Source organism: Hyperolius riggenbachi, chromosome 1 (assembly GCF_040937935.1).
Source record: "Hyperolius riggenbachi isolate aHypRig1 chromosome 1, aHypRig1.pri, whole genome shotgun sequence".
Lineage (NCBI taxonomy): Eukaryota > Metazoa > Chordata > Amphibia > Anura > Hyperoliidae > Hyperolius > Hyperolius riggenbachi.
In genome coordinates, this window is record NC_090646.1 from 662,640,561 (window position 1) to 662,666,851 (window position 26,291).

At 46.4% G+C, this 26,291-nt stretch overlaps 1 protein-coding gene across 3 annotated transcripts in view; it reads right to left on the reverse strand.

The window, feature by feature from the left end:
- LOC137532272 (von Willebrand factor A domain-containing protein 5A-like) overlaps positions 1-26,291 on the reverse strand; it is a 135,870-nt gene that overhangs the window by 8,150 nt on the left and 101,429 nt on the right. For all 3 annotated transcript variants that reach the window (XM_068252626.1, XM_068252616.1, XM_068252608.1), the window contains 2 exons: positions 10,971-11,140; positions 3,227-3,353 (listed from right to left, as the gene is read on the reverse strand). In XM_068252626.1, coding sequence (XP_068108727.1) covers positions 3,227-3,353; positions 10,971-11,140 — 297 coding nt within the window. The remainder of the gene's footprint in view (positions 1-3,226; positions 3,354-10,970; positions 11,141-26,291) is intronic.

The following is a 26,291-nucleotide window of genomic DNA, read 5'->3' on the forward strand; positions in this document are numbered from 1 at the left end:
GAAGAACCTAGACTATGACATACAGTGGTGTGAAAAACTATTTGCTCCCTTCCTGATTTCTTATTCTTTTGCATGTTTGTCACACTTAAATGTTTCTGCTCATCAAAAACCTTCAGGGCCCGTTTCCACTAGTGCGGTGCGGAATCGCCGCATATCACCGCTGACAAAATCGCATGCGGATGCGATTCCGCATGCGTTTTTTGCCGCGATTTCGCATGCGATTTCGCATAGGCAGGGTATATGCGATTTTAACCATGTCACTGCCTGTGTCAATTTACATTACTTTCAATGCGAAATCGCACGCGAAATCGCGGAAAAAAACGCATGCAAAAAACGCATGCGATTTCCCTATTAAATACATTGCCTGCGATTCGCCTGCATTCCACACGCAGGCGAATTCTGCAGGGTCTACCGTGCAGAAAAATCCTGCACATAAAAACGCAAATGAAAACTGACAAGTGGAAACAGTCCCATCTACTTGTATTGCCTATGCGAATCCGCATGCATTGTCTGCATGCGAATTCGCGCTAGTGGAAACGGGCCCTCAAAGATAACATAATTGAACACAAAATGCAGTTTTAAATGTTGTTTTTTTATTATTTAGTGAGAAAAAAAACTCCAAATCTACATGGCCCTGTGTGAAAAAGTGATTGCCCCCCTTGTTAAAAAATAACTTAACTGTGGTTTATCACACCTGAGTTCAATTTCTGTAGTCACCCCCAGGCCTGATTACTGCCACACCTGTTCAATCAAGAAATCACTTAAATAGGAGCTATCTGACACAGAGAAGTAGACCAAAAGCACCTCAAAAGCTAGACATCATGCCAAGATCCAAAGAAATTCAGGAACAAATGAGAACAAAAGTACTGTAATTGAGATCTATCAGTCTGGTAAAGGTTATAAAGCCATTTCTAAAGCTTTGGGACTCCAGCGAACCACAGTGAGAGCCATTATCCACAAATGGCAAAAACATGGAACAGTGATGAACCTTCCCAGGAGTGGCCGGCCAACCAATATTACCCCAAGAGCGCAGAGAAAACTCATCCGAGAGGCCACAAAAGACCCCAGGACAACATCTAAAGAACTGCAGGCCTCACTTGCCTCAATTAAGGTCAGTGTTCACGACTCCACCATAAGAAAGAGACTGGGCAAAAACGGCCTGCATGGCAGATATCCAAGGCGCAAACCACTTTTAAGCAAAAAGAACATTAAGGCTCGTCTCAATTTTGCTAAAAAACATCTCAATGATTGCCAAGACTTTGGGGAAAATACCTTATGGACCGACGAGACAAAAGTTGAACTTTTTGGAAGGTGCGTGTCCCGTTACATCTGGCATAAAAGTTACACAGCATTTCAGCAAAAGAACATCATACCAACAGTAAAATATGGTGGTGATAGTGTGATGGTCTGGGGTTGTTTTGCTGCTTCAGGACCTGGAAGGCTTGCTGTGATAGATGGAACCATGAATTATACTGTCTACCAAAAAATCCTGAAGGAGAATGTCCGGCCATCTGTTCGTCAACTCAAGCTGAAGCGATCTTGGGTGCTGCAGCAGGACAATGACTCAAAACACACCAGCAAATCCACCTCTGAATGGCTGAAGAAAAACAAAAAGAAGACTTTGGAGTGGCCTAGTCAAAGTCCTGACCTAAATCCTATTGAGATGTTGTGGCATGACCTTAAAAAGGCGGTTCATGCTAGAAAACCCTCAAATAAAGCTGAATTACAACAATTCTGCAAAGATGAGTGGGCCAAAATTCCTCCAGAGCGCTGTAAAAGACTCATTGCAAGTTATCGCAAGCGCTTGATTGCAGTTATTGCTGCTAAGGGTGGCCCAACCAGTTATTAGGTTCAGGGGGCAATTTCTTTTTCACACGGCTCCATATAGGTTTTGAGGTTTTTTTCTCACTAAATAATAAAAACCATCATTTAAAACTGCATTTTGTGTTCAATTATGTTATCTTTGACTAATAGTTAACGGTTTTTGCTGAGCAGAAACATTTAAGTGTGACAAACATGCAAAAGAATAAGAAATCAGGAAGGGGGCAAATAGTTTTTCACACCACTGTATTTTCAGTTGTTTCACACTTTTTGGTTATGTACTATACTTCCACATGTGTTAATTCATAGTTTGGATGCCTTCAGTGTGAATCTACAATGTTCATAGTCATGAAAATAAAGAAAATTCTTTGAATGAGAAGGTGTGTCCAAACTTTTGGTCTGTACTGTACAGCAATACAGGAATACAAGAAAACCAGATCATGCAGCACAGTATGAGTACCAGGTAATGCTTAGTCAGTCACTGGATGGAGCATGGAGATTAGGCAAGTCATGTTCACTCAGGTGTATAGCATGGGTGCACAGTAATGGAGGTGCAAGATCAGGTAGGACACAAAAGGAGGAGGACCCTGCCCAAAGGCTTACAATCTAGAGAGAGTGTTAGGGTAAGGGACCAGAGTTCAGCTGTGGGTTTAGAGCACTTGTGAGGGGTAGTAGGCCAGAGTGAAAAGGTGAGTTTTAAGGGCCTTCTTGAAGATGTTGAAGGAGGGGGCTGCCCTAATGGGTGGATCCATGCTGAATGTCAAACTATCTGTTTGTTATGCCAATTTAAACTTAATAAAAACTATTGAAACAGAAAACTAGTCCAATTTACCGTTTTCCAGGAATGTTAAAAGGACCCTGAACAGAGGTATAGAATGCAAATCTGAACTGACATGGGGCTTCCTGCAGCCCCCCGTAGCTCGCGAGGTCCCTCCGCATCCTTTGGGTCCCCTCTGTGGTCTCGCTGGAGGCTCCCGTAGGTGCGCGACTTAGGCCGAAGTTGCACACGACCGCACATGCACAGGAGGCTTCTGGCGATGGGTGCATGATCAAGCCGGGTGCGTGGACGGGCCTTGCATTCGCAATTGCGCACTACTTCGGCCAAAGCTGAGCACCTAACTGAGCCAACGGGACCACAGAGGACACTGAGGGACCTCGTGGGCTACGGGGGGCTGGAGGAAGACCCAGGTAAGTTCAGATTTGCACTTTATATCTCTGCTAGGGATCCCTTTAAGTTTTACTGATCTGATATTCACATTTGAATGAGCTAAATGAAAATTTCTCTACAATGCATGTTGAATAATTATCCACAATTTAGTACACCTCTTGTAAAGAGAGTTCTCTTAAACAGAGAGAAATATCAGTTCCAGAGTCACCTACCATCACCAGTCTTCAGAGGACTTACCTGCTTTGGACTTGGCCCAGGAGATGGCCTTGCCCTCCAGCAGCTCCCATTCCTCTTTCTGATCCTGGCAATTGTGGTGAAGCCAGATCACTGCCAGCACCGTCGCCCACACCGATATGTCCATACCCTGCCGAGGAGGAAAAGGAGGAGTTACATAAGACATGACGGGGAGATGAGCACTGCAGATGAGGAAGAGGAGCAGTTACACAAGATATGATGGGGTAGATGAGCACGGAAGAGGAGGAGTTACACAAGACATGGCGGGGTAGATGAGCACTGCAGAGGGGGAAGAGGAGGAGTTAAACAAGACATGGCGGGGTAGATGAGCACTGCAGAGGGGGAAGAGGAGGAGTTAAACAAGACATGGCGGGGTAGTTGATTACTGCAGAAGAGGAGGAATTACACAAGACGTGATGGGGTAGATGAGCACTGCAAAAGAGGAAGAGGAGGAGTTGCACAAGATGTGACGGAGTAGATGAGCACTGCAGAGGGGGAAGAGGAGGAGTTACAGAAGATGTGATGGGGTAGATGAGCACCAAACTGGATTTTCCTTTCTATGAAGAATTACCACTCCCAGTGCAGAGAAGCTGTGCTTTTCATGAGAAACATGGTTGGGGATTCAATCCAACAAGACCATGTTTAATTCCATTTTAGAAAACCTTTCTTAACTTTATGCAAATGTTCTCAAATCTTCCATAGGAATCAGCTCCTCCCACTCTAGTATCCAAGACTTCTCACAAGTTTCTCCCCTACCTTGATAATCCTTCCACATCCCATTCTCCACTCTCCAACCTTCAAAGACCATCTAGGACACGCTTTAACCTCACATCTTTTAGCAAGATTATCTAATCTCAGGAAATGTCTAAAGAAATTCTGTGCTTTGAGGAAAACTAAAAGAATGTAGATTTTCCTGACTTCTGAGTTTGCATAGCAAAATCATGAAATTGTAAGTTAGTATGGATATATTTTCACAGCAACCATAAGATTATTATGGTGAGTGCGAATTTGCAAAAATATGTTCACAGCAGGTTACAATTCTGAGTACAATTTTCACATAGAATTTTCTTATTTATGCCACGTGAACATGCTCAGTAGACATTTTTCTCTATTTATGTAAAAAAAAAAAAGTTTGGGCACCACACAGAAGTAATTTTGTATTCCTTTCGGGATATACGTGTAGGAATTCTGTGAATCGCGACTTTGAGCTTCAGATTACCCAGCAAGCTCATGGTGAACCAGAACTCCCTGGAGTGTGTATGGGTGTAAGAGAGACCAAAAAGCCCTCTTACTAAAATGCTATGCAAAATAAAAGTTTGCCTTCTTAAAACAGAAGGTATTTGCGATAGTTCAGATTGGAGCATATGATGTCTCCTACAATGCATCACTGCTATGAAAATCATGACTAGGCCTGAAAGATAAATCGAATTTAAACCGATCTCCAAGATCTGTAACGATTGGGGAATTATCTCCGTGGTCAGCGCACAAGATGTGCGCTGACACTGCGGAAGTCCTCCACAAGCGTATAAAACGACAGAACCCAGCTTTGGTGCAATGCACCTGCAGAGGGAAATTCCCACCGGCAGATGGAGTTGTGGAGTGCAGAGGAACAACCCCTCTGCACTGCCACAGACGCCAGATGGGAATTGTACGAATTGCAACAATGCAGGGCAAGATAGCCCTCAGAGAGAGAGAGAGAGAGAGCACAGCGACAGAATGTATGTGTGTCCACCAATCTAGTCGCCCCCCGGCGACGGTGAACACACAACAATGGAAATCAAGTGGGAACGCAATCGCAAGAGTAGCGATTGCCAACAGTGACACAACAGCAAACAACAATGATCAGAACGCCAAGGAAAATAACAAACACACTCGCTAAGCGCAGTCGCCGCGCAAAAAGCGCAACAGCGACAAAACTTGCTAATGGCGCGGTCTCCGCACGAAAAGCGCAACAGAGACAAAGCACGCCAACCCTAACTAACCAATGTAACACAAAAACGAATAGAGAAGGCGAACGTTTGCTAAACGGTTACCTCACCGAGCCTACAGCAAGCGTTCGTTCCAGACAAGACAGACAGAAGGAGCAACCAGTAGCAACCGCAGCTCTGGCCTACACTCCCAGACTGAGTACAGAAGGAACCACCGCCACTACCGCTAGGGCGAATTCGATCCAGACAGACAGACAGATGGGGCCACCAGTAGCAACCGCTTCTCTGGCTTGCACCCCTAAGGCAGAATACAGAAGGAACCACTGCCACTACCGCTAGGGCGAATGCGATCCAAACAGACAGACAGATGAGGATACCAGTAGCAACCGCTGCTCTGGCTTGCACCCCTAAGGCAGAATACAGAAGGAACCACCGCCACTACCGCTAGGGCAAATACGATCCAAACAGACAGAACGATTTCCTGTCGACCGCAGCTGATGACAAGACAATCGCAACAGATAGACAGTACAAGGCAATACAGATAATACAACCTGACTACGCTAGAAGGAATGCAAGTGCAGTCCCAAGGAATTACTCTAAGATAATCTTAGCAAACAATTAGCAAAGACTGAGACTCCAGGTAAGTTAGCAGGAACAAACCATCATGACCAGCAAGGAATTCTGGGAAAAAATGGTTTTTATACTGCAAGCCATCAGAGGAAGCAGCTAAGCAATTTGCATGACAAGTGGATGCAAATTCCTCCCCAGAACAGCAACTCTGCAGCTTGCAGAGTGGAGACAGGTCTCTTTTCCAGGGACCTGCAGTACTCAGACCTAACAAATGGTCAAACAGCTGTCTGCCTGTGCAGACAGCAGAGCAGATCAATGCAAGATCACAATTTCGGAATCGTCAAAGTGGCAATTATCGCAATCACGTCATTTCCACATGGGGAAGTTTGAAGAAGTGGCTTCAAATTTCCCCAAAGTCCCGGCGCGTGCGGCCCGCAGCATTGGACATACCTTCCACACGAGTCCACGCTGTCCGTCCTCTATCGCCGTCTGCCGGCTCTTGTGTCTGGCAAAACTCCAGGTTCCTGTATGTCACATGACATACAGGAAGTATGCCGTGCATTAGAGCCTGCAGGAGGGAAAGTGGATAGACGGGCATTGCTGGACTCGTGCTTGAAGCTATGTCCACAACTGATGCAGCTTGGGGGATAGAGGAGGCAGAGAGAGGCACAGAGAGAGAAAGAGCGGGCATAGAGACACAAAGGGGGCAAGAGAAAGACCCAGAGGAGGCATAAAGAGGCAAAGGGGGCACAAAAAGAGACAGAGAGGGGACAAAAAGGCAAAAAGGGGGAACAAAGCTTGATTTGAAGGAAATCGTGAATGGAAATCGCAACTTCAGGCAGAAATCGCTCAATTCAATTTTTTACTAAAATCGTTCAAACTGAACTTGAAATTGTGAAATTCCGATGCCATGGTATCTTGTGAAATCTGTTTGCTCATCCCCAAATCTGGCATAGGAAATCACAGCTTCCTGATACAGAGCTCACTCATAGTCAAGTTTATCCTTGTATCTTTCTAAATTGTAAGATGGTGAAGGGCAGAGCTCTCTTCCCTATTGTTTCACGTCATGGCTGTATGTGTTGTCATGCAGTGGATCATACCAATTACGGTTACAAGTACCGTATCAGGGGCAAACCCAGGATTTTCAAGGGGGGGTTCCTGATAGGTCTCTTTTGGCAAGCCGCACACTACCGCGCATGCGTTTGCCCACAAAATCCACATGATGCACAGCATTTCCCCACAAAATACACACAATGCGCAGTGTTTCCCTTCAAAATACACATGATGCAGTAGTGTTTTGCCAAAATATATATAATGTGGCAGTGATTAACCACTTGCCGACCGCCTTAAGCCGATGGGCGGCGGCAAGGGCTGGGCCCAAACGACCGCAATACGCCCATCGGCGGTGGCGGGCGTGGTTATGTGGCGATTGCGTCATTCGCGATCAGCCGCCGGCGACTGGCGCTGTAACCCGCCGGCCGTTCGGAAGCGCCGGCGGGTTACTAGCACCCGGATCGCCGCACGCAATATGTATAATAGGCTTTGTAATGTATACAAAGCCTATTATACAGGCTGCCTCCTGCCCTGGTGGTCCCAGTGTCCGAGGGACCACCAGGGCAGGCTGCAGCCACCCTAGTCTGCACCCAAGCACACTGATTTCATTCCCCCCCCCGCCCCCTGATCGCCCACAGCACCCCTCAGACCCCCCCTGCCCACCCCCTCAGACCACTGTTTGCACCCAGTCACCCCCCTAATCACCCATGATTATTTTTTGTCACAAGTTAGCGGAAAATGACACTTTGTGAAAAAAAAACAATTAAAATCAATTTCCGCTAACTTGTGACAAAAAAAAAAAAAAATCTTCTATGAACTCCCCATACTCCTAACGGAATACCTTGGGGTATCTTCTTTCTAAAATGGGGTCATTTGTGGGGTTCCTATACTGCCCTGGCATTTTAGGGGCCCTAAACCGTGAGGAGTAGTCTTGAAACCAAATGTCGCAAAATGACCTGTGAAATCCTAAAGCTACTCATTGGACTTTGGGCCCCTTAGCGCAGTTAGGGTGCAAAAAAGTGCCACACATGTGGTATCGCCGTACTCAGGAGAAGTAGTATAATGTGTTTTGGGGTGTATTTTTACACATACCCATGCTGAGTGGGAAAAATATCTCTGTAAATAGACAATTGTGTGTAAAAAAAAAATCAAAAAATTGTCATTTACGGAGATATTTCTCCCACCCAGCATGGGTATGTGTAAAAATACACCCCAAAACACATTATACTACTTCTCCTGAGTACGGCAATACCACATGTGTGGCACTTTTTTGCAGCCTAACTGCGCTAAGGGGCCCAAAGTCCAATGAGCATCTTTAGGCTTTACAGGCGTGCTCACAATTAGGCACCCCCCAAAATGCCAGGACAGTGAACACACCCCACAAATGACCCCATTTTGGAAAGTAGACACTTCAAGGTATTCAGAGAGGAGCATAGTGAGTTCGTGGCAGATTTCATTTTTTTTTTGTCGCAAGTTAGAAGAAATGGAAACTTTTTTTTTGTTACAAAAAAAAAATTCTATGAACTCACCATGCCTCTCACTGAAAACTATGGGATGTCTTCTTTCCAAAATGGGGTCATTTGGGGGGTATTTATACTATCCTGGAATTTTAGCACCTCATGAAACCTGACAGGTGGTCAGAAAAGTCAGAGATGCTTCAAAATGGGAAAATTCGCTTTTGGCACCATAGTTTGTAAACGCTATAACTTTTACCCAATCCAATAAATATACACTGAATATTTTTTTTTTTATCAAAGACATGTAGCAGAATAACTTTCGCGCTCAAATGTATAGGAAATTTTACTTTATTTGAAAAATGTCAGCACAGAAAGTTAAAAAAGACATTTTTTTGACAAAATTCATGTCTTTTTTGATGAATATAATAAAAACTAAAACTCGCAGCAGCAATCAAATAGCACCAAAAGAAAGCTGTATTAGTGACAAGAAAAGGAGGTAAAATTCATTTAGGTGGTAGGTTGTATGAGCGAGCAATAAACCGTGAAAGCTGCAGTGGTCTGAATGGAAAAAAAGGCTCTGGTCCTTAAGGGGCGAAAAGCCTGTGGTCCTCAGATAACCCCACCTTTATTATGGATAGCGAAATTACCCTTTAGTACAGGTGACCAGATGACCCTCCATTTATCGCAAAGGTGGCCAGAGGAGGCCCCCCATTTACAGTATAGGTAGCTAGAGGACTCCCCAGTTAGGACAGGTAACCACATGATCCCCATTTATCGTATATAGCCAGATGACTCCCCGTTCAGTACATATATCCAGATTCCGCCTTGTATTTAGCCAAATCCCCCTTGTATATAGCCAGTGTATATAGTCAGACCCCCCTTGTATATAGTCAGATCCCCCTTGTATATAGCCAGATCCTCCCTGTATAAAGCTACTGTACATAGGAAGATACCCCCTGTGTATATAGCAAGTGTATATAGGTATATTCCCCCTGTATATAGCTAAATCCTCCCTGTATATAGCCAGTTTATATATAGCCAGTGTATATAGCCAGATCCCCCGGTATATAACCAGTGTGTATATAGCCAGACCCCCTGCATATAGCCAGTGTATATAGTCAGATCCCCTGTATATATAGCCAGATCCCCCCAGTGCTGTTGAGGTATTCAATATATCAGTGTGCAGCCCCAAATAGAAGACTATAGGTTAATCAATGCATGACAAATACAAAGTGCTGCTTCTGCAAAAAGCTAAATCAGCAAACACCAGCAGTGAAAGGGTTACAGGAGACAGTGAGATGCCTGGCTGTGTGATAAGCTCTGGCCTGTTCAAATCACAGGAGAAAAGAGGAGAGGTGTCACCTTACAAAGAAGTGTCTGTAGCTGATGTCTGCTGCAGTCAGTGTCCCAGCCTGTCCCTTCCAGTTTTAAAACCCAGGAGGCTGGGATTGAGGGAGAAACTTTCCTGCCGAGTGCAGACATCAGGCAGGACGGGAATCCTCTGGCTGCCTTTGCCCTTTTAAATGATGCGCTGTAAGCCCGGCTGCTCTCTCCTCACTGGCTGGCTATCTCCGCAGGCAAGGGGCAGGACTTCTGTTACCTAGCAGCCAGTCACTCAGTTACAGCAGCAGCCGTGATAGGTACCAGGAGAGACAGACATGCCCCATGGCTGAATACACGGCAGCCCCGCTTCCGGTCTCGGTACAGGGGGGGGGGGTTTGTGTTTCCAGACACCCGGAACACCCCCTTCCGTGCACCAGTGGGTATACACTCGCTACAAGTCAAGCAATTTAGGATTGACTCACAGTATAAAAGTGTGTTTTTTTCTGTGTGTGTGTGTGTGTGTGTGTGTGTGTGTGTGTGTGTGTGTGTGTGTGTGTGTGTGTGTGTGTGTGTGTGTGTGTGTGTGTGTGTGTGTGTGTGTGTGTGTGTGTGTGTGTGTGTGGGGGGGGGGGGGGGGGGGGGGGGGGGCTGAAATATTCAACTTGAGCAGAACGTCAATGGAGGGGCTGGGGGCGAATGTCAGCACCTCCTCCTGCCCATCCTCAGCAACGCCCCCTCCACTTGCCGCTAATGGTTCCTATCTGCACAGCGCACTGGGGAGCTGCGCTGTGTGCGGACTTTGTGGTAATTGCCCTCAGAATAATAGCTGTATTCGTACACTATCATTCAGAAATTAAAGTGAACCTCCGGACTAAAAATCTACTCAGCAGCACTGAAAAGGCCTGGTGTTTCTTTATCAGTTTCACAGCATCGGAACTTTATTTTTCTTACCCAAGCCTCATTTTTAGCTGCACAGAAGAAAACTGCCCGGGCATTTTCCCCCTGATGCTGTGCAAAGCATGATGAGATTTTTGAAGTTGTTCTTCTGCTGTTTTGGCGCAATCTTTTTTAAAAACTTTGAATTTGAGATTTGAAGCCTAGCGCGCGCAGCTGGGAGGGGCGATCAGGACACAGGACAGTTGGAACTGTGTCTCATGCTCCCTGTCACCTCCTTTCAACCAAAAAGATGGCTGCCCCCATGAAATCACAAACATTTGCCTGTTCTTTTAAAACAGGGCGGGTAAGAGATTATATTACCTATTTTAATTAACATAACTAATGTAACTTAATGACAGTATGTTTGTTTAGGCTGAAGTTCCCCTTTAATTACTCCATGACCGCACATAGCCCAGCTATATAAATCATTAATAATGACATCATCACTCTATAGGTGACAGGTGTGATTGGTGACCTCACCTGATCCGGGTTCTGGGCCTTCAGGTCAGCCTCTGATGTTCCCAGGATGGCAGAGAGTTCGGGGGTCAGGTTCCAGGATCCGTCCGCGTTCTGAAGAGCGACCAGCTTCACCATAGCCGGGGTCTCTGGTACGGGTGGAGGTGGTGGCAGGGCGAATCCCATGTCTGGTGCTATATAATAATAATGAAAAAAGGTGGTTATAGAAACAGCTAAAGATAAACTCAGGATAAACATGGCAGGGGTGTAACAATCGATCCTGCAAGGGATGCAGCTGCGGGGGCCCTCTCAGGGTCATTTTTCAAGGCAGGAGGGAGTGCAGCGCATGAGTGCAACTGGAGGGGTAGTAGGGGTTAGTGTAGTGTAGTGTAACTGGAGGGCAGCAGGGCCTAGTGCAGTGTAACTGGAGGGACAGCAAGACTAAGTGCAGCGTAGGGAAGTGCATTGGAGGGGAAGTAGAGGTTTGTGTAGTGCAGTGTAGCTGATGGGTGCAGCAGAGGTTAGTGTAGTGCAGTGTAACTGGTGGAGCATCAGGGGTTAGTGTATCAGGGGTTAGTGTAATGTAGGGAGGTGTAACTGGTGGAGCATCAGGGGTTAGTGTAATGTAGGGAGGTGTAACTGGTGGAGCATCAGGGGTTAGTGTAATGTAGGGAGGTGTAACTGGTGGAGCATCAGGGGTTAGTGTATCAGGGGTTAGTGTAATGTAGGGAGGTGTAACTGGTGGGGCATCAGGGGTTAGTGTAAAGCAGTGAAGTGTAACTGGAAGGTTAGCAGGGGGAAGTGCAGTGTAATTGGAAGGGCAGCAGGGGCTAGTGTAGTGTAGAGCAGTGTAACTCGTGGGTGAAACAGAGGTTACTGTAGTGCAGTGTAACTGTTGGGGCAGCAGAGTGTAGCGTAGGGCAGTGGAGTGTCACAGGGATTGAGGAGGGGGGTGAGAGGGGGCAACAGGTTTTAGTTTAGCATATCTTATTTTTTCTCCCCCTCATATGGAAGTAGGTTAGTGTATTTATGCTTAGATAGCGATAGGTTAGCGTTAAGAGTAGGTAAGGGAGGGTTAGCGTGAAAGAAAAGTTAGGTAGCGCAATAGCGGTGTTACCAGCCATCCAAATTTCCTCACACCCGTTTTTCATAGACATTGCCACGGGTCTCCATAAGGCCTACTGCGGGCCTCCTGTCGTGCTTTCTCCAGACTGATAAACCCAGTTTACCAAACCTTTCCTGGTAAGTGAGACCTTCCATCCCTCTGACATTTTGCTGCTCGTCTCTGCACTTGTGATGGTTGTTTCAAGCTCGCAGTTGCGAGTAGGCACACATTGACCTCGAAATCGGCACGAATTAGCATTCGTAATCAGTCATGATTTGGAATGGTAACTAAGTGTATGCAAAGTTTTATGCAAAGGGACTTGAAGTTTTGATATTGAGTCGGTACTTTGAGTACTACTTGTAACTAAGGAAATGCTGTGTTTGCACTCATCACAGCGCCTCAAGCAGAGGCCCTAGCAACCAATCACAAGAGCAGAGCTTGTGCCCACCCCTCCCTTATATAAGGTGGTGGCGATTTTTTAACTCCCTCCTTTCTGAGAGAACTGTGCTCCAGTGCTGTCTCCTATGTGCTGTCACTTACAGTAGGTAGTAGAAATCTGAAAGAAGAGACAGGTTTTGGACTAGTCCATCTCTTCATGGGGGGATTCTCAGGGGTTTGTTTTCAAAAGCACTTAGTGAATGGCAGTTGATCTGTCCAACTGCCAAAAAACTGTGTAGCGAGCAGGGAAGCTGGCCAACATCATTGTTTGAATCCCTTTTAGGGAATATCTTTATAAAGAACTAGCTGATGACCCGGCGTTGCCCGGGTATGTATTTAGCTGCTGTTGTCTCTGCCCTCTTTTTCTAACCCCTAACACACAAACACTCATTGACCAAGTTTGTGAGCTTTAGGGTCCTTGGCATCAATAATTTGTATTTTCCCATTGAAATGAAACAAATCTGATTGGCTGTTTGTGGCTCCACCCCCTCCTCGGGTTTCGGACCCCATTCACCCAATGACCAACTGTACCAGGTTTGAGTCTTGTGCCATTAACAGTGCAAGAATGGCAGCAATTTAAATATTCCCCTTGAAAATCAATAGGTGAATTTTGATTGGCTGTTGTAGGCTCCACCCACTTTTCTGACTATTAATCTCAGTCACCCATTGGCCAACTGTGTCAAGTTTGAGAACTCTGTCACTAACATTGTAAGAATGGCCGCAGTTTATATTTTCCCATGTAAAAAGTTGGCTGTTTTTGGCTCCGCCCACTGTTTCTAACCTTGACATACAGTCACTCAATGACCAAGTTTATGAGCTTTGGGGTCCTTGGTATCAATACTTGGTATATTCCAATAGAAATTAAACAAATCTGCTTCTTTGTTAGCTGCTTTGCCCCCTTTCCAGAATTTGAACCCCAGTCACCCAATGAGCGACTGTACCGTGTTTGAGGCCTGTGCCATTAAGAGTGTAAGAATGGCAGCAGTATAAATATTCTCTTTGAAAATCAATAGAAGAATTTTGAGTGGCTGTTGTAGGCTTCACCTACTTTCCTGAATATTAATTCCAGTCACCCAGTGAAAAACTGTGCAAAGTTTGAGAACCCTGCCATTAACAGTGTAAGAATGGCTGCAGTTTATATTTTCCCAGTGAAATTTGTTTTTGGCTCCACCCACTTTTTGTAACCTTGACGCACAGTCACTCAATGACCGAGTTTGTGAGCCTCCGGGTTCCTGGCATCAAAAAAAATGTGTAAATGGAAGCAGCTTATCCAGCAAAGAATTCTGATTGGCTGTTTGTGGCTTCGCCCCCTTTAGTGAATTTGAACCCCAATGACCGACTGTGGCAAGTTTAAAGCCTCTGCCATTAAGAGTGTAAGAATGGCAGCAATTAAAATATTCCCCTTGAAAATCAATAGGTGAATTTTGATTGGCTGTTGTAGGCTCCACCCACTTTCCTGAATATTAATCCTAGTCACCCAGTGACCAAGTGTGCCGAGTTTGAAAACCCTGAAGTTTGCATTTTCCCATGTAAAATGAATGGCTGAAATTTGATTGGCTGTTTAATGCTCCACCCACTTTTCCTGGATTTGTAACCTCGGTCACCAAGTGACCAACTGTGCCAAGTGTGGGGACTCTGGCTTGATTACTGTGAGAATGGCAGCCTTTTACATTTTTTCCATTGACATAAATGGGTGAAATCGGATTTGCTGTTTGTAGCTCCGCCCACGTGTGCAGGGGGGACGTGAGACCCCCAGAACATATCATCCCAGGTAGTAAGGGATCTGTGTACCAGCCATTCTTAGACTGTTAATCGCAGGGTTCTCAAACTTGCCACACTTGGTCACTGGGTGGATGTGATTAAGATTCATGAAAATGGGTAGAGCCTACAACAGCCAAATTTCACATATTGATTTTCAAGGGGAATATTTAAACTGCTGCTATTCTTACACTTTTAATGGCAGAGGCTTCAAACTTGCTACAGGCGGTCATTGGGTGACTGGGGTCCAAATTCAGTAAAGGGGCGGGGCCACATACAGTCAATCAGATTTCCTTGGTGAATAAACTGCTTCCATTCACACATTTTTGATGCCAGGAACCTGACAGCTCACAAACTTGGTCATTGAGTGACTGTGTGTCAAGGTTACAAAAAGTGGGCGGAGCCAAAACTACTTTTACTGGGAAAATATAAACTGCAGCCATTCTTACACCGTTAATGGCAGGGTTCTCAAACTTTGCACAGTTGGTCATTGGGTGACAGATTAAAGAGAAACTCCGACCAAGAATTGAACTTTATCCCAATCAGTAGCTGATACCCACTTTTACATGAAAAATATAATGATTTTCACAAACAGACCATCAGGGGGCGCTGTATGACTGATTTTGTGCTGAAACCCCTCCCACAAGAGGCTCTGGTACCGTACGGTACTCTGGGCAAACTGCCACAATGTAACAATGACACACACAGGAAATGGCTGTTTATAGCTGTCTGTTAAAGCCAGAACAGCTACATAATCTGCCCACAGTAACAATGTCACCATGTAATACATGTCAGAATGTGAATCTGGGAGAGGAAAGATTTTACAATGAGCAAACTCTGACTAAATCATGTATACATAATTATTGTAAAAATTAAGCACCTTTTTATATTAAATTATTTTCACTGGAGTTCCTCTTTAAGATTTTGGAAGGTGGGTGGAGCCTACAACAGCCAATAAAAATTCACCTTCTGATTTTCAAAGGGAATATTTCATCTGCTACCATTCTCTTATACTGGTAAAAGCAGATGCCTCAAACCTGGTACAGTTGGTCACTGGGTGACTAGGGTCCAAATTCAGGAAGGGGGCGGAGCCACAAACAGCCAGATTTGTTTATTTTTCAATGGGAATATACAAAGTATTGATACCAAGGACCCCAAAGCTGATAAACTTGATAATTGAGTGACTGTATGTCAAGGTTAGAAAAAGTGGGCGGTGCCAACAACTACATTTTTAACATGGCAGGGTTCCCAAACTTTACACAATTATCCTTGGGTGACTGGGATGAATATCATACATTTATACAACAGCCAATCAAAATTTAACTATTGATTTTCAAGGGGAATATTCACATTGCTACCATTCTTACACTGTTAATGGCAGAGGCTTCAAACCTGATACAGTCAGTCATTGGGTGACTGGGGTCCAAAATCACTAAAGGGGTGGAGCCACAAACAGCCAATCAGATTTGTTAGATTGATTTCAGCCATTCTGTTATTGTTATTCTGTTACGTTCTCAAACGTGACACAGTTGGCCACTGGGTGACTGGGACTAATATTTAGAAAAGTGGGTGGAGCCTACAGCAGCCAATCAAAATTCACCTTTTGATTTTCAAGGGGAATATTTACATTGCTGCCATTCATGCACTCTTAATGGCAGAGGCCTAACATCTGCTACAGTAAGTCACTGGGAGACTGGGGTTTCAATTCTAAAGTGAGCGGGCCAAAAACAGCCAATCAGATTTGTTTAATTTCAATGGTAAAATGCAACTTATTGATGCCAAAAACCCCAAAGCTCATAAACTTGGTCATTAAGTGATTGTATGTCAACATTAGAAATAGTGGGCGGAGCCAAAAACAACTAACTTTTTACATGGGGAAATGTAAACTGCAGCTTTTCTTACACTGTTAATGGTAGGGTTCTCAAACTTCACACAGTTGGTCACTGGGTGACTACGATTATTAGGAAAAGCAGGTGGAGCCTACAAGAGCCAATCAACATTCAACTATTGATTTTCAAGGGGAATATTGAAACTGCAGCCATTCTCACACTGTTAATAGCAGAGGCCTCAAACCTGCTACAGTCGGTCGTTAAGTGTTTGGGGTTCAAATTCAATAAAGGGGTGGAGCCAAAAACAGCCAGATTTCTTTTCTGGATAAACTGCTTCCATTAGCACAATTTTGATGCCAGGATCCCAAAAGCTCACAAACTTGGTCATTGAGTAGTGACTGTGTGTCAAGGTTACAAAAAGTGGGTGGAGTTAAAAACAGATTTTTCTGGGAAATTGTAAACTGCAGCCCTTCTTCACTGTTAATGGCAGGGTTCTCAAACTTAGCATAGCTGGTTACTGGGTGACTGGGATTAATATTCAGAAAAGTGGGTGGAACCTAAAATGCCAATCAAAAATCACATGTCACTTTTCAAGGAGAATATTAAAATTGCTGCCATTCTTGCACTGTTAATGGCACAAGCCTCAAACCTGGTACAGTTGGTCATTGGGTCACTGAGGTTCAAATTCAGAAAAGGGGACAGAGCCACAAACACTGAATCAGATTTGTTTCATTTCATGGGAAAATACAAATTATTGCCAAGGACCCCAAAACTCACAAACTTGGGCATTGAGTAGTGACTTTGTGTCCAGGTTACAAAAAGTCGGCAGAGCCAACACTGGGAAAGTGTAAACTGCAGCCCTTCTTACACTGTTTATTTCAGTGTTCCCAATCTTTGCCCAGATGGTCACTGAGTGACTGAGATTAATATTCAGGGAAGTGGGTTGAGCCTATAATAGCCAATCAAAATTCACCTGTTGATTTTCAAGTGGAATATTTAAATTGCTGCCATTTTTACATTGGGTGACTGGGGTTCAAATGCTGGAGAGGGGTGGAGCCACAAACAGCTGATTTGTTTAAATTCTATGGTAATATACAAATTATCGATGCCAAGGACCCCAAAGCTCACAAACTTGGTCATTGAGTGTTTGTGTATTAGGGTTAGAAAGTGGGCAGAGCTAACACCAGTCAAATACATACCCGGGCAACGCCGGGTCATCAGTGGGTGGGGACAAATACAAATGTCACTACGAAAATGTAAACTGCAGCCATTCTGTTAATGGCAGGGTTTTTAAACTTTGCACAGTTGGTCACTGGGTTACTGGGATTAATATTCAGAAAAGTGGGTGGAGCCTACAAAAGTGAATCAAACTTCACCTGTTGCTTTTCAAGGGGAATATTTAATTGCTACCATTCTTGAACTGTTCATGGCACAGGCCTCAAACCTGGTTCAGTTGGTTATTGGGTGACTGGGGTTCAAATTCAGAAAAGGGAGTGGAGCCACAAACAGCCACTCAGATTTCAATGCAGATTATTGATACCAAAGACCGCAAAGCTCACAAACTTGGTCAGTGAGTAGTGAGTAATTGTGTGTTAGGGTTAGAAAAAGTAGGCGGAGCCAACACCAGCCAAATACATACCCGGGCAACCAGCTAGTATATATATATATATATATATATATATATATATATATAGATAGATAGATAGATAGATAGATAGATAAGATAAATATATATAAAAGCCTTGCTGAGAATCCCCTATGAAGACATGGACTAGTCCAAAACCCGTCTCTTCTGTCAGATTTCTAAGTGACAGCAACATAGGGGAAAAGTAATTTATGGCTCATTTTACTTTGGAAAATACGTACTTCTTATTTGTTTATGTTTGCACATATTTTAAATTTAGGACCACCTAATGCCGATTGGTGTCAGATCCTGGAGGCGGGGATCAGCATGGAATGCGTGTGCGAATGCACGTGCGCTGCCCGATGTCACGCATAGTGGGGATCCATGAACAGCCTGCCAGCCGCGGAGCTGACAGGCTGTTAGAAAAAAAACAAAAACAGGTGTTTTCATTTGTACAGTGCTGCGATCTAGCGCTGTCCGAGGGAACAACATTGTCCCTTAGCTGTCCCCTGGAGTCTCACAATCTTATCCCTCATAGTATCAGCCTATGAGAGGCCAAGATTCATTTGGCTGCTAAGTTGTATGGCTGAGCAATAAACTGTTAAAGCTGCAGAGTGCTGAATTGTAAAAAGTAGCCTAGTCACGTGACAGTCTATATAATGTTTAACACATAGTTAGTATAGTGCTCATTGTGTACTGTAGTATAGTGAAGTAAACTACCTATCTTATTATTGTTAGCGGGAACTGGGGGGCGGGGGGGTCTTAAGGTTAGGCACCATGGGGGGGGGGGGGGGGTATGTGTGAGAGGTTAGGTTATAGTCAGGTTGTAGACTTTATGTAAATTTGCTGATAATGTAGTACTGCAATTAAATTATTTACCATTTATTTATTTTTTTATGGTAATTGTTTTTTAACGTTGCGCCTAAATTGTTATTTAAGGTTATTGTTATTAATATCTTTATTTAAGGTTACGCCTAAATTAGCTTGCAGCTTTTTTAAATATATGCTGAGTCAAGCAGTGCTGTGCTGCTAAGAGTTTACTATTCCACTCTGAGCGTCATTGTGGCGAGCCAGCTAGTGTAAAATGAAAAATAAAAAAATATATAATTAATATAATTAAAATAAATATAATTAAAAAATAAATAAAAAAAACTATATATATATACATATATATATATACATGTACATATATATACATACATATATATATATATATACACACATATATATATATATACACACACACACATATATATATATATATATATATATATATATATATATATATATATACACACACACACACACACACACACACACACACACACACACACACACACACATATATATACACATACACACACACACACACACATACACACATACATACATACATACATACATACATACATACACACACACACACACACACACACATATATATATACACACACCACACACTGTATGTATCACTAGTCCATTTTTTTCAGCAGCGTTCGTGTGCACTTCGTTTTTATCTGCCTGCGCCCCCCCCCCCACAAAAAAAGAGGAGTTTTACTGTTTAAAAAACAACGCATATACACCATTAAATACAACATACATTTACGCTTTTTTGACTGTTTACAAGATTAGAAGTTTACAGTGGCAGAGTTAGGAGGGGCACTGCTATTGCGGACTCTATGACTGGTGTGCCAGCAGCCTGTGGACGCTCAGCTGTGGTGAAGGTATCTGAGAGGCTAGGTGCCGAGTGTCATTCTTTGCCCCCCAGGGTCGCTGTGCCACTCAGGAGAGCCAGGCAGAGGCAGTTGTGGTGCTGATGTTGCAGCAGCAGGGCAGCAATTCCATACAGACCTCCGCTGTGACTACTCCTCCCAGAAGCAGCAGCCGCCGATGACCCCCGCTTGTCACATAAGCTTCAACAGCGCAGACCTTCTTGAACTAAAGCCCACTGCCTTTCAGCTCAGCGTCCAGGAGCCCGTTAAGAGTCGTTATGGAGGACACCCTGCGGCCCACTGGCTAGGATGCACACGCTAAGGATGAGGAGGAAGAGGAGGTTGTGCTCATCTAAGCATAACCCGATTTTTAAGCTGAGGAGGGGCCTTTGGCAGAAGATGTAGGGGTGGAAGAGCTGATTGATGATGAGTGGCAGCACCAGGCTTTTTTGCCTAATGTCTCCGAAGGCAGTTTGGAGGAGGAGGCAGAGAGTGTGGAGCAGCACAGCATGGCCGACAGGGGCAGGGCCAGCATTGGATGTGGAAGCCAGGAGCCACAGCCTTTAGCTTCAGCTGCCACCACCACCCAATCCACAAACAGAGGGAGACACCCACCTCTTTTAACCCGTAATGGGGTGTTGACTGCACCTATCTGGCAATTCTTTAAGCCGACTGCCACAAATGTCTGCATGGCCATCTGCTACAGTAAGCAGAGGGAGAGATGTGCCCAAGCTGGGAACTGGAGGCCTCCATTACCACTTGAAACACAAACACTGGCAGCAGCACTTGGAGGTCAGTAGACAGCAGCAGGTTGATTAGAGCAGCAGCACCACCATGCGTCACTTTGCTGCAGCATCTCGTTGTCCTGCTCCAGCAGCAGCAGTGGCGGGGAACCCAAGCCAACCCTCCAGAATTCCCACCGAATTTGAGGCTGGTGAGGGCAGCCAGTCTTCTGTTGCCTCCTGGCCCCTGTTGGCAGCGAGAGGAGGACATGAACTGGCTGGTATTGCTGGACTTCACACTGCCCGAAACCTTCTGCTGCTGTTGGTTCATTTTATTTCTGCAGTGTTCCCATCACCAGGGTGCATGGCCTACTCATAGCAATAAACTACTGCTGTTGCTATGACCTGAATTGGGTTGTCTTGATTGAAAACTGTGCTGCCCTAGTTGTGTATTGGACGCAACGTGGGCTTTACGACTGCTGCCTGGAACCTCCTGCTGTGTTCCCACGGCCCACTATGCTGCCTCACGCTACTCCTCTTGCTGCGAGGAGGAAGAGGAGGAGGAGGAGGAGGAGGAGGAGGAGGAGGAGGAGGAGGAGGAGGAGGAGGAGGAGGAGGAGGAGGAGGAGGAGGAGGAGGAGGAGGAAGAAGAGGCAGACGAGGAGGAGGAGGAGGAGGAAGAGGAGGAAGAAGAGGCAGACGAGGAGGAGGAGGAGGAGGAAGAGGCAGACGAGGAGGAGGAGGAAGAGGCAGACGAGGAGGAGGAGGAAGAGGCAGACGAGGAGGAGGAAGAAGAGGAAGATGAAGAAGAAGGAGGGGGAGGAAGAGGAAGATGAAGAAGAAGTAGGGGGAGGAGGAGAAAGATGAAGAAGAAGGAGGGGGAGGAGGAGAAAGATGAAGAAGAAGGAGGGGGAGGAGGAGAAAGATGAAGAAGAAGAAGGAGGGGGAGGAGGAGAAAGATGAAGAAGAAGAAGGAGGGGGAGGAGGAGAAAGATGAAGAAGAAGAAGGAGGGGAGGAGGAGGAGAAAGATGAAGAAGAAGGAGGGGGAGGAGGAGGAGAAAGATGAAGAAGAAGGAGGGGGAGGAGGAGAAAGATGAAGAAGAAGGAGGGGGAGGAGGAGGAGAAAGATGAAGAAGAAGGAGGGGGAAGAGGAGGAGGAGGAGGAGGAGGAGGAGGAGGAAGAGGAGGAGGAGGAAGATGATGAGGAGGAAGAGGAGGAAGAGGAGGAGGAAGAGGAAGAAGAAGAAGGAGCAGGTGGTTCGAGGAGGACACTTTAGCGCAGTCCATGAGCTTGCACGAAATTTAGGTTGCGGGACCAAGAGCCTCCCTTCTTTTAGGAGGAAGAGGAGGAGGAGGAGGAAGACGAGGCGGAGGAGGAAGAGGCATACGAGGAGGAGGACAAGGAGGAAGATGAGGAGGAGGAAGAGGCAGACGAGGAGGAGGAGGAGGAAGAGGCAGACGGGGAGGAGGAGGAAGAGGCAGACGAGGAGGAGGAGGAGGAAGAAGCAGACGAGGAGGAAGAAGAAGGAGGGGGAGGAAGAGGAAGAAGAAGAAGGAGGGGAGGAAGAAGGAGGGGGAGGAGGAGGAAGATGAAGAAGAGGAAGACAAGGAAGAGGAGGAAGAGCAAGAAGAAGAGGAAGAAGAAGAGGGAGCAGGTGGTTTAAGGAGGACACTTTAGCGCAGTCCATGAGCTTGCACGAAATTTAGGTTGCGGGACCAAGAGCCTCCCTTCTTTTAGGAGGAAGAGGCAGACGAGGAGGAGGAGGAAGAGGCAGACGAGGAGGAGGAGGAGGAAGAGGCAGATGAGGAGGAGGCAGACGAGGAGGAGGAGGAAGAGGCAGACGAGGAGGAGGAGGAAGAGGCAGACGAGGAGGAGGAGGAAGAGGCAGACGAGGAGGAGGAGGAAGAGGGAGGGGGAGGAAGAGGAAGAAGAAGGAGGGGGAGGAGGAGGATGAAGAAGAGGAAGAAAAAGACAAGGAAGAGGAGGAAGAGCAAGAAGAAGAGGAAGAAGAAGAGGGAGCAGGTGGTTTAAGGAGGACACTTTAGCGCAGTCCATGAGCTTGCACGAAATTTAGGTTGCGGGACCAAGAGCCTCCCTTCTTTTAGGAGGAAGAAGCAGACGAGGAGGAGGAGGAAGAGGCAGACGAGGAGGAGGAGGAGGAGGAAGAAGAGGCAGACGAGGAGGAGGAAGACGAGGAGGAGGAGGAAGAGGCAGACGAGGAGGAGGAGGTAGATGAGGAGGAGGAGGAGGTAGACGAGGAGGAGGAGGGGGAGAAAGAGGAAGAAGGAGGGGGAGGAAGAGGAAGAAGAAGGAGGGGGAGGAGGAGGATGAAGAAGAGGAAGAAAGAGACAAGGAAGAGGAGGAAGAGCAAGAAGAAGAGGAAGAAGAAGAGGGAGCAGGTGGTTTGAGGAGGACACTTTAGCGCAATCCATGAGCTTGCACGAAATGTAGGTTGCGGGACCAAGAGCCTCCCTTCTTTTAATTGTATGTATGTAGAGATATTGTAATGATCGGTGAAGCACAGAGAGGTCTGATTACCGGTGATCTGCAGTATCACGGGAAATGCAGACGTATACCAGATTATATGTGATCTGCAGTATCACCGATAATCCAATATACTAGCTAACCTCTGTTCACCTGAGTAGAGTGTAGTGATTGGTGTAACAGTAACAGAGGACAAGCCTCAGTGCAGCAAGGAGTGTTGCACAAATACCTTCCGCAGATCTGAGCTCTCCAAGACGGGAGGAGTCAGACTGACAATAGGAAGGAAAGTCCAAGAGTGACACTCAGGAAGAAGTGTCACTAACAGGACAGGGAACCGCCTCCAACCGTGAGGTCGGTTCTCGAGGACGGACAAGCCAGGTCGTAACACACGGACAGAAAAGGTACAGGTACAGCAGGCAAAGGCACAGTCAAAGTACAGGCAGGGTTCGGCAACAGGGTATCAGATATAATCGGGGTACAGAATCAGGAGGCAGAAAACAGAGTCTAGGTATGAGCCGAGGTTCGGCAACAGAGTATCAGAAATATCGCGGTACAAGATCAGGGTTCAGGAGAATGGTCGAAACAGGCAATAGGTCATAACATATAATCACAATCAAACTAGTACTTTAGCTATCAAATATCTAGCTAAGTGTAGGATTACAGCTCCAGCTGGTCCCGGCACACTTCAGGATCTGACTACGGATCTGGGTGCTCCCACGTATGTGATCGCAACGCCAGACACCCGAGAAATGACCAGCCAGCAGTATATATACACATCACTCCCTCCAGCACCTCCCACAGTGCTGGACCAATGGGGAGTGAAGCCAGAGTCAGCTGACCAGCCTGGTCAGCTGACTACTTCTGGCTACCATATATGCCCTACCTGAGTGCGCGCGCGTCACTCTAAATCTTGAGGGACTACATGTCCCAGCCACAGCAGCCCCGCTCGGACCCTCCGCAGCGGGAGTATGCGCACCAGCCGCTGCGTCCAACGCGGCGGCTACTCCGCGCTCCACCTGCCTCTCCACAGGGATGGCCGCCTTACGCTGGGAGGAGGCGGCTGCCTCCCCGTGTGCGCGGCCACTGTATGCGGGAAGAGCCGCCGACCGCTGGCTCATGGCGGCGGCTCTTCCACGCTTTCTTACAGTACCCCCCCCCCCCCCGAGGAGTGGACTCCGGACAGCTCCTTCCAGGCTTTTCTGGATGTACAGTATGAAATTCTCTCACTAACTCATCCGCATGCATTCGGTTCCCAGGTACCCATTGCCTCTCCTCAATGCCGTACCCCTTCCAATGTACGAGATACTGCACCGAGTTCTGTACAGTACGTGAGTCTATGATTTTTTCCACCTCATACTCGGGTTGGGCATCGACTAAGATAGGAGGAGGAAGAGTGGGACCCACCTGGACTGCGGGTTTGAGAAGTGATACGTGGAAAGACCTTACTCCCCGCATGCTGGTGGGAAGATCGACGGTATATGTGACATCGTTGATCTTCCTAGTCACTGGGAATGGACCCACGAACCTGGGACCAAGTTTGTCAGAAGGTTGTTTCAGTGACAGGTGACGGGTTGACACCCAAACCAAATCTCCTGGTTGGAATCTCCATTCTAACGAGCGCCTCTTGTCAGCCTGACCTTTCTGACTCTGAAATGCTTTTACGAGATTATTCTTGATGGTCCACCACATGTCTTTAAATGACCTTTGCCAAGCCTCCAAGGCTGGGAACGGAGTGGACGCAACTGGCAAAGGAGAAAATTTCGGCAGTTTTCATGTCACAATCTGAAATGGACAGAAACCTGAGGAAGAACTCTTTAGGTTGTTGTGGGCAAATTCTGCATAAGGTAAATATTTAACCCAATCACTCTGTGCCTCGGCAACGTAACATCTCAGAAACTGTTCTAGCGATTGGTTGACCCTCTCCGTCTGGCCATTTGTCTGTGGATGGTAACCCGAAGAGAATGACAATTTCATGCCCACTTGGTGACAGAATGCCCTCCAAATTTTCGAAACAAACTGGACTCCCCGATCGGATACTATGTCTTCTGGAATGCCATGTAGTCTGAAGACATGGGTGATAAACAAATCAGCCAGTTCCTGGGCCGAGGGGAGTCCTTTCAGGGGCACGAAGTGGGCCATTTTACTAAAACGGTCGACCACCACCCAGATGACCGACATGCCTTCAGATCTCGGAAGCTCTCCCACGAAATCCATGGACAGGTGGGTCCATGGTTCACTCGGGGTGGGCAAAGGCTGCAATGTACCTACAGATGCCAGCCGGGAGGGCTTGCTTTTTGCGCACACTGCACACTCCCTGACAAACTCTTTGCAGTCAGCGGCTAACGAAGGCCACCATGCACATCTGGCCACGAGATCTTGCGTTCTAGACGCTCCAGGATGTCCCGCATTTTTGTGAGAGTGGACCATCTCCAAGATCTGGAGACGGAACGGTAACGGGACAAACAACACCCCATCAGGTTTTCCTTCCGGGATATTCTGCTGGAAAGGACTCAAAGTCTCTTTCCAGTCCACCCAAGTCTCGGTAGCGGCCAACACCACTCTTCGTGGGACAATGGTCTCGGGAACAGAGGGCTGTGCTGTCTCCGGTTCGAAACACCTAGAGAGTGCATCTGCCTTGGTATTTTTACTACCTGGCGTATACGTGATCAAGAATGTAAATCTCGAGAAAAATAGTGACCATCGAGCCTGCCTTGGGCTTAACCTTTTAGCCCCCTCGATGTATTCTAGGTTCTTGTGGTCGGTATAAACCGTGATGGTGTGCTCAGCTCCCTCTAGCCAGTGACGCCACTCTTCGAAGGCCAATTTGATGGCTAGGAGCTCCCTATTGCCTATATCGTAGTTTCTCTCTGCCGGAGAGAATCTCCGGGAAAAATAGGCACACGGGTGTAATCTACCCTGGAGACCAGAACGCTGGGACAGCACAGCCCCCACCCCGACCTCTGAGGCGTCTACCTCCACAATAAACGGGAAAGAAGTGTCCACATGTCTGAGTATAGGTGCTGAGCAGAACAACCCCTTTAACTTAGCAAATGCCTGTATAGCCTCGGGAGGCCAATGAGTGGTGTCTGCCCCTTTTTTAGTAAGGCTAGTGAGAGGGGCGACCACCGTGGAGTACCCCTTTATAAACCTTCTATAATAGTTCGCAAACCCCAAGAACCGTTGTAGCGATTTTAACCCCACCGGCTGCGGCCACTGCAAGACCGCGGAGACCTTGGCAGGGTCCATAGACAGACCTGAGGTGGAGATTATATACCCTAAAAAGGCAACCGACGTGACCTCAAAAATACATTTCTCGAGTTTGGCGTATAACAAATTCTGCCTCAGTTTGTCTAAAACAATCCTGACATGGGTTCTGTGTTCCGAGAGGTTGTTAGAGAAAATGAGAATGTCGTCCAAATAGACCAGAACGAACTTCCCTAACACCTCCCGAAAAACCTCATTAATCAGTTCCTGGAAGACGGCCGGGGCATTACATAACCCAAAGGGCATCACCCTGTACTCGTAATGCCCATCAGGGGTATTGAAGGCCGTCTTCCATTCGTCGCCCCTTCTTATACGCACCAGATTGTATGCCCCCCGCAAATCCAGTTTTGAAAATATCTTAGCCTCTGTGACCTGTGTGAACAAATCGTCTATAAGTGGCAACGGGT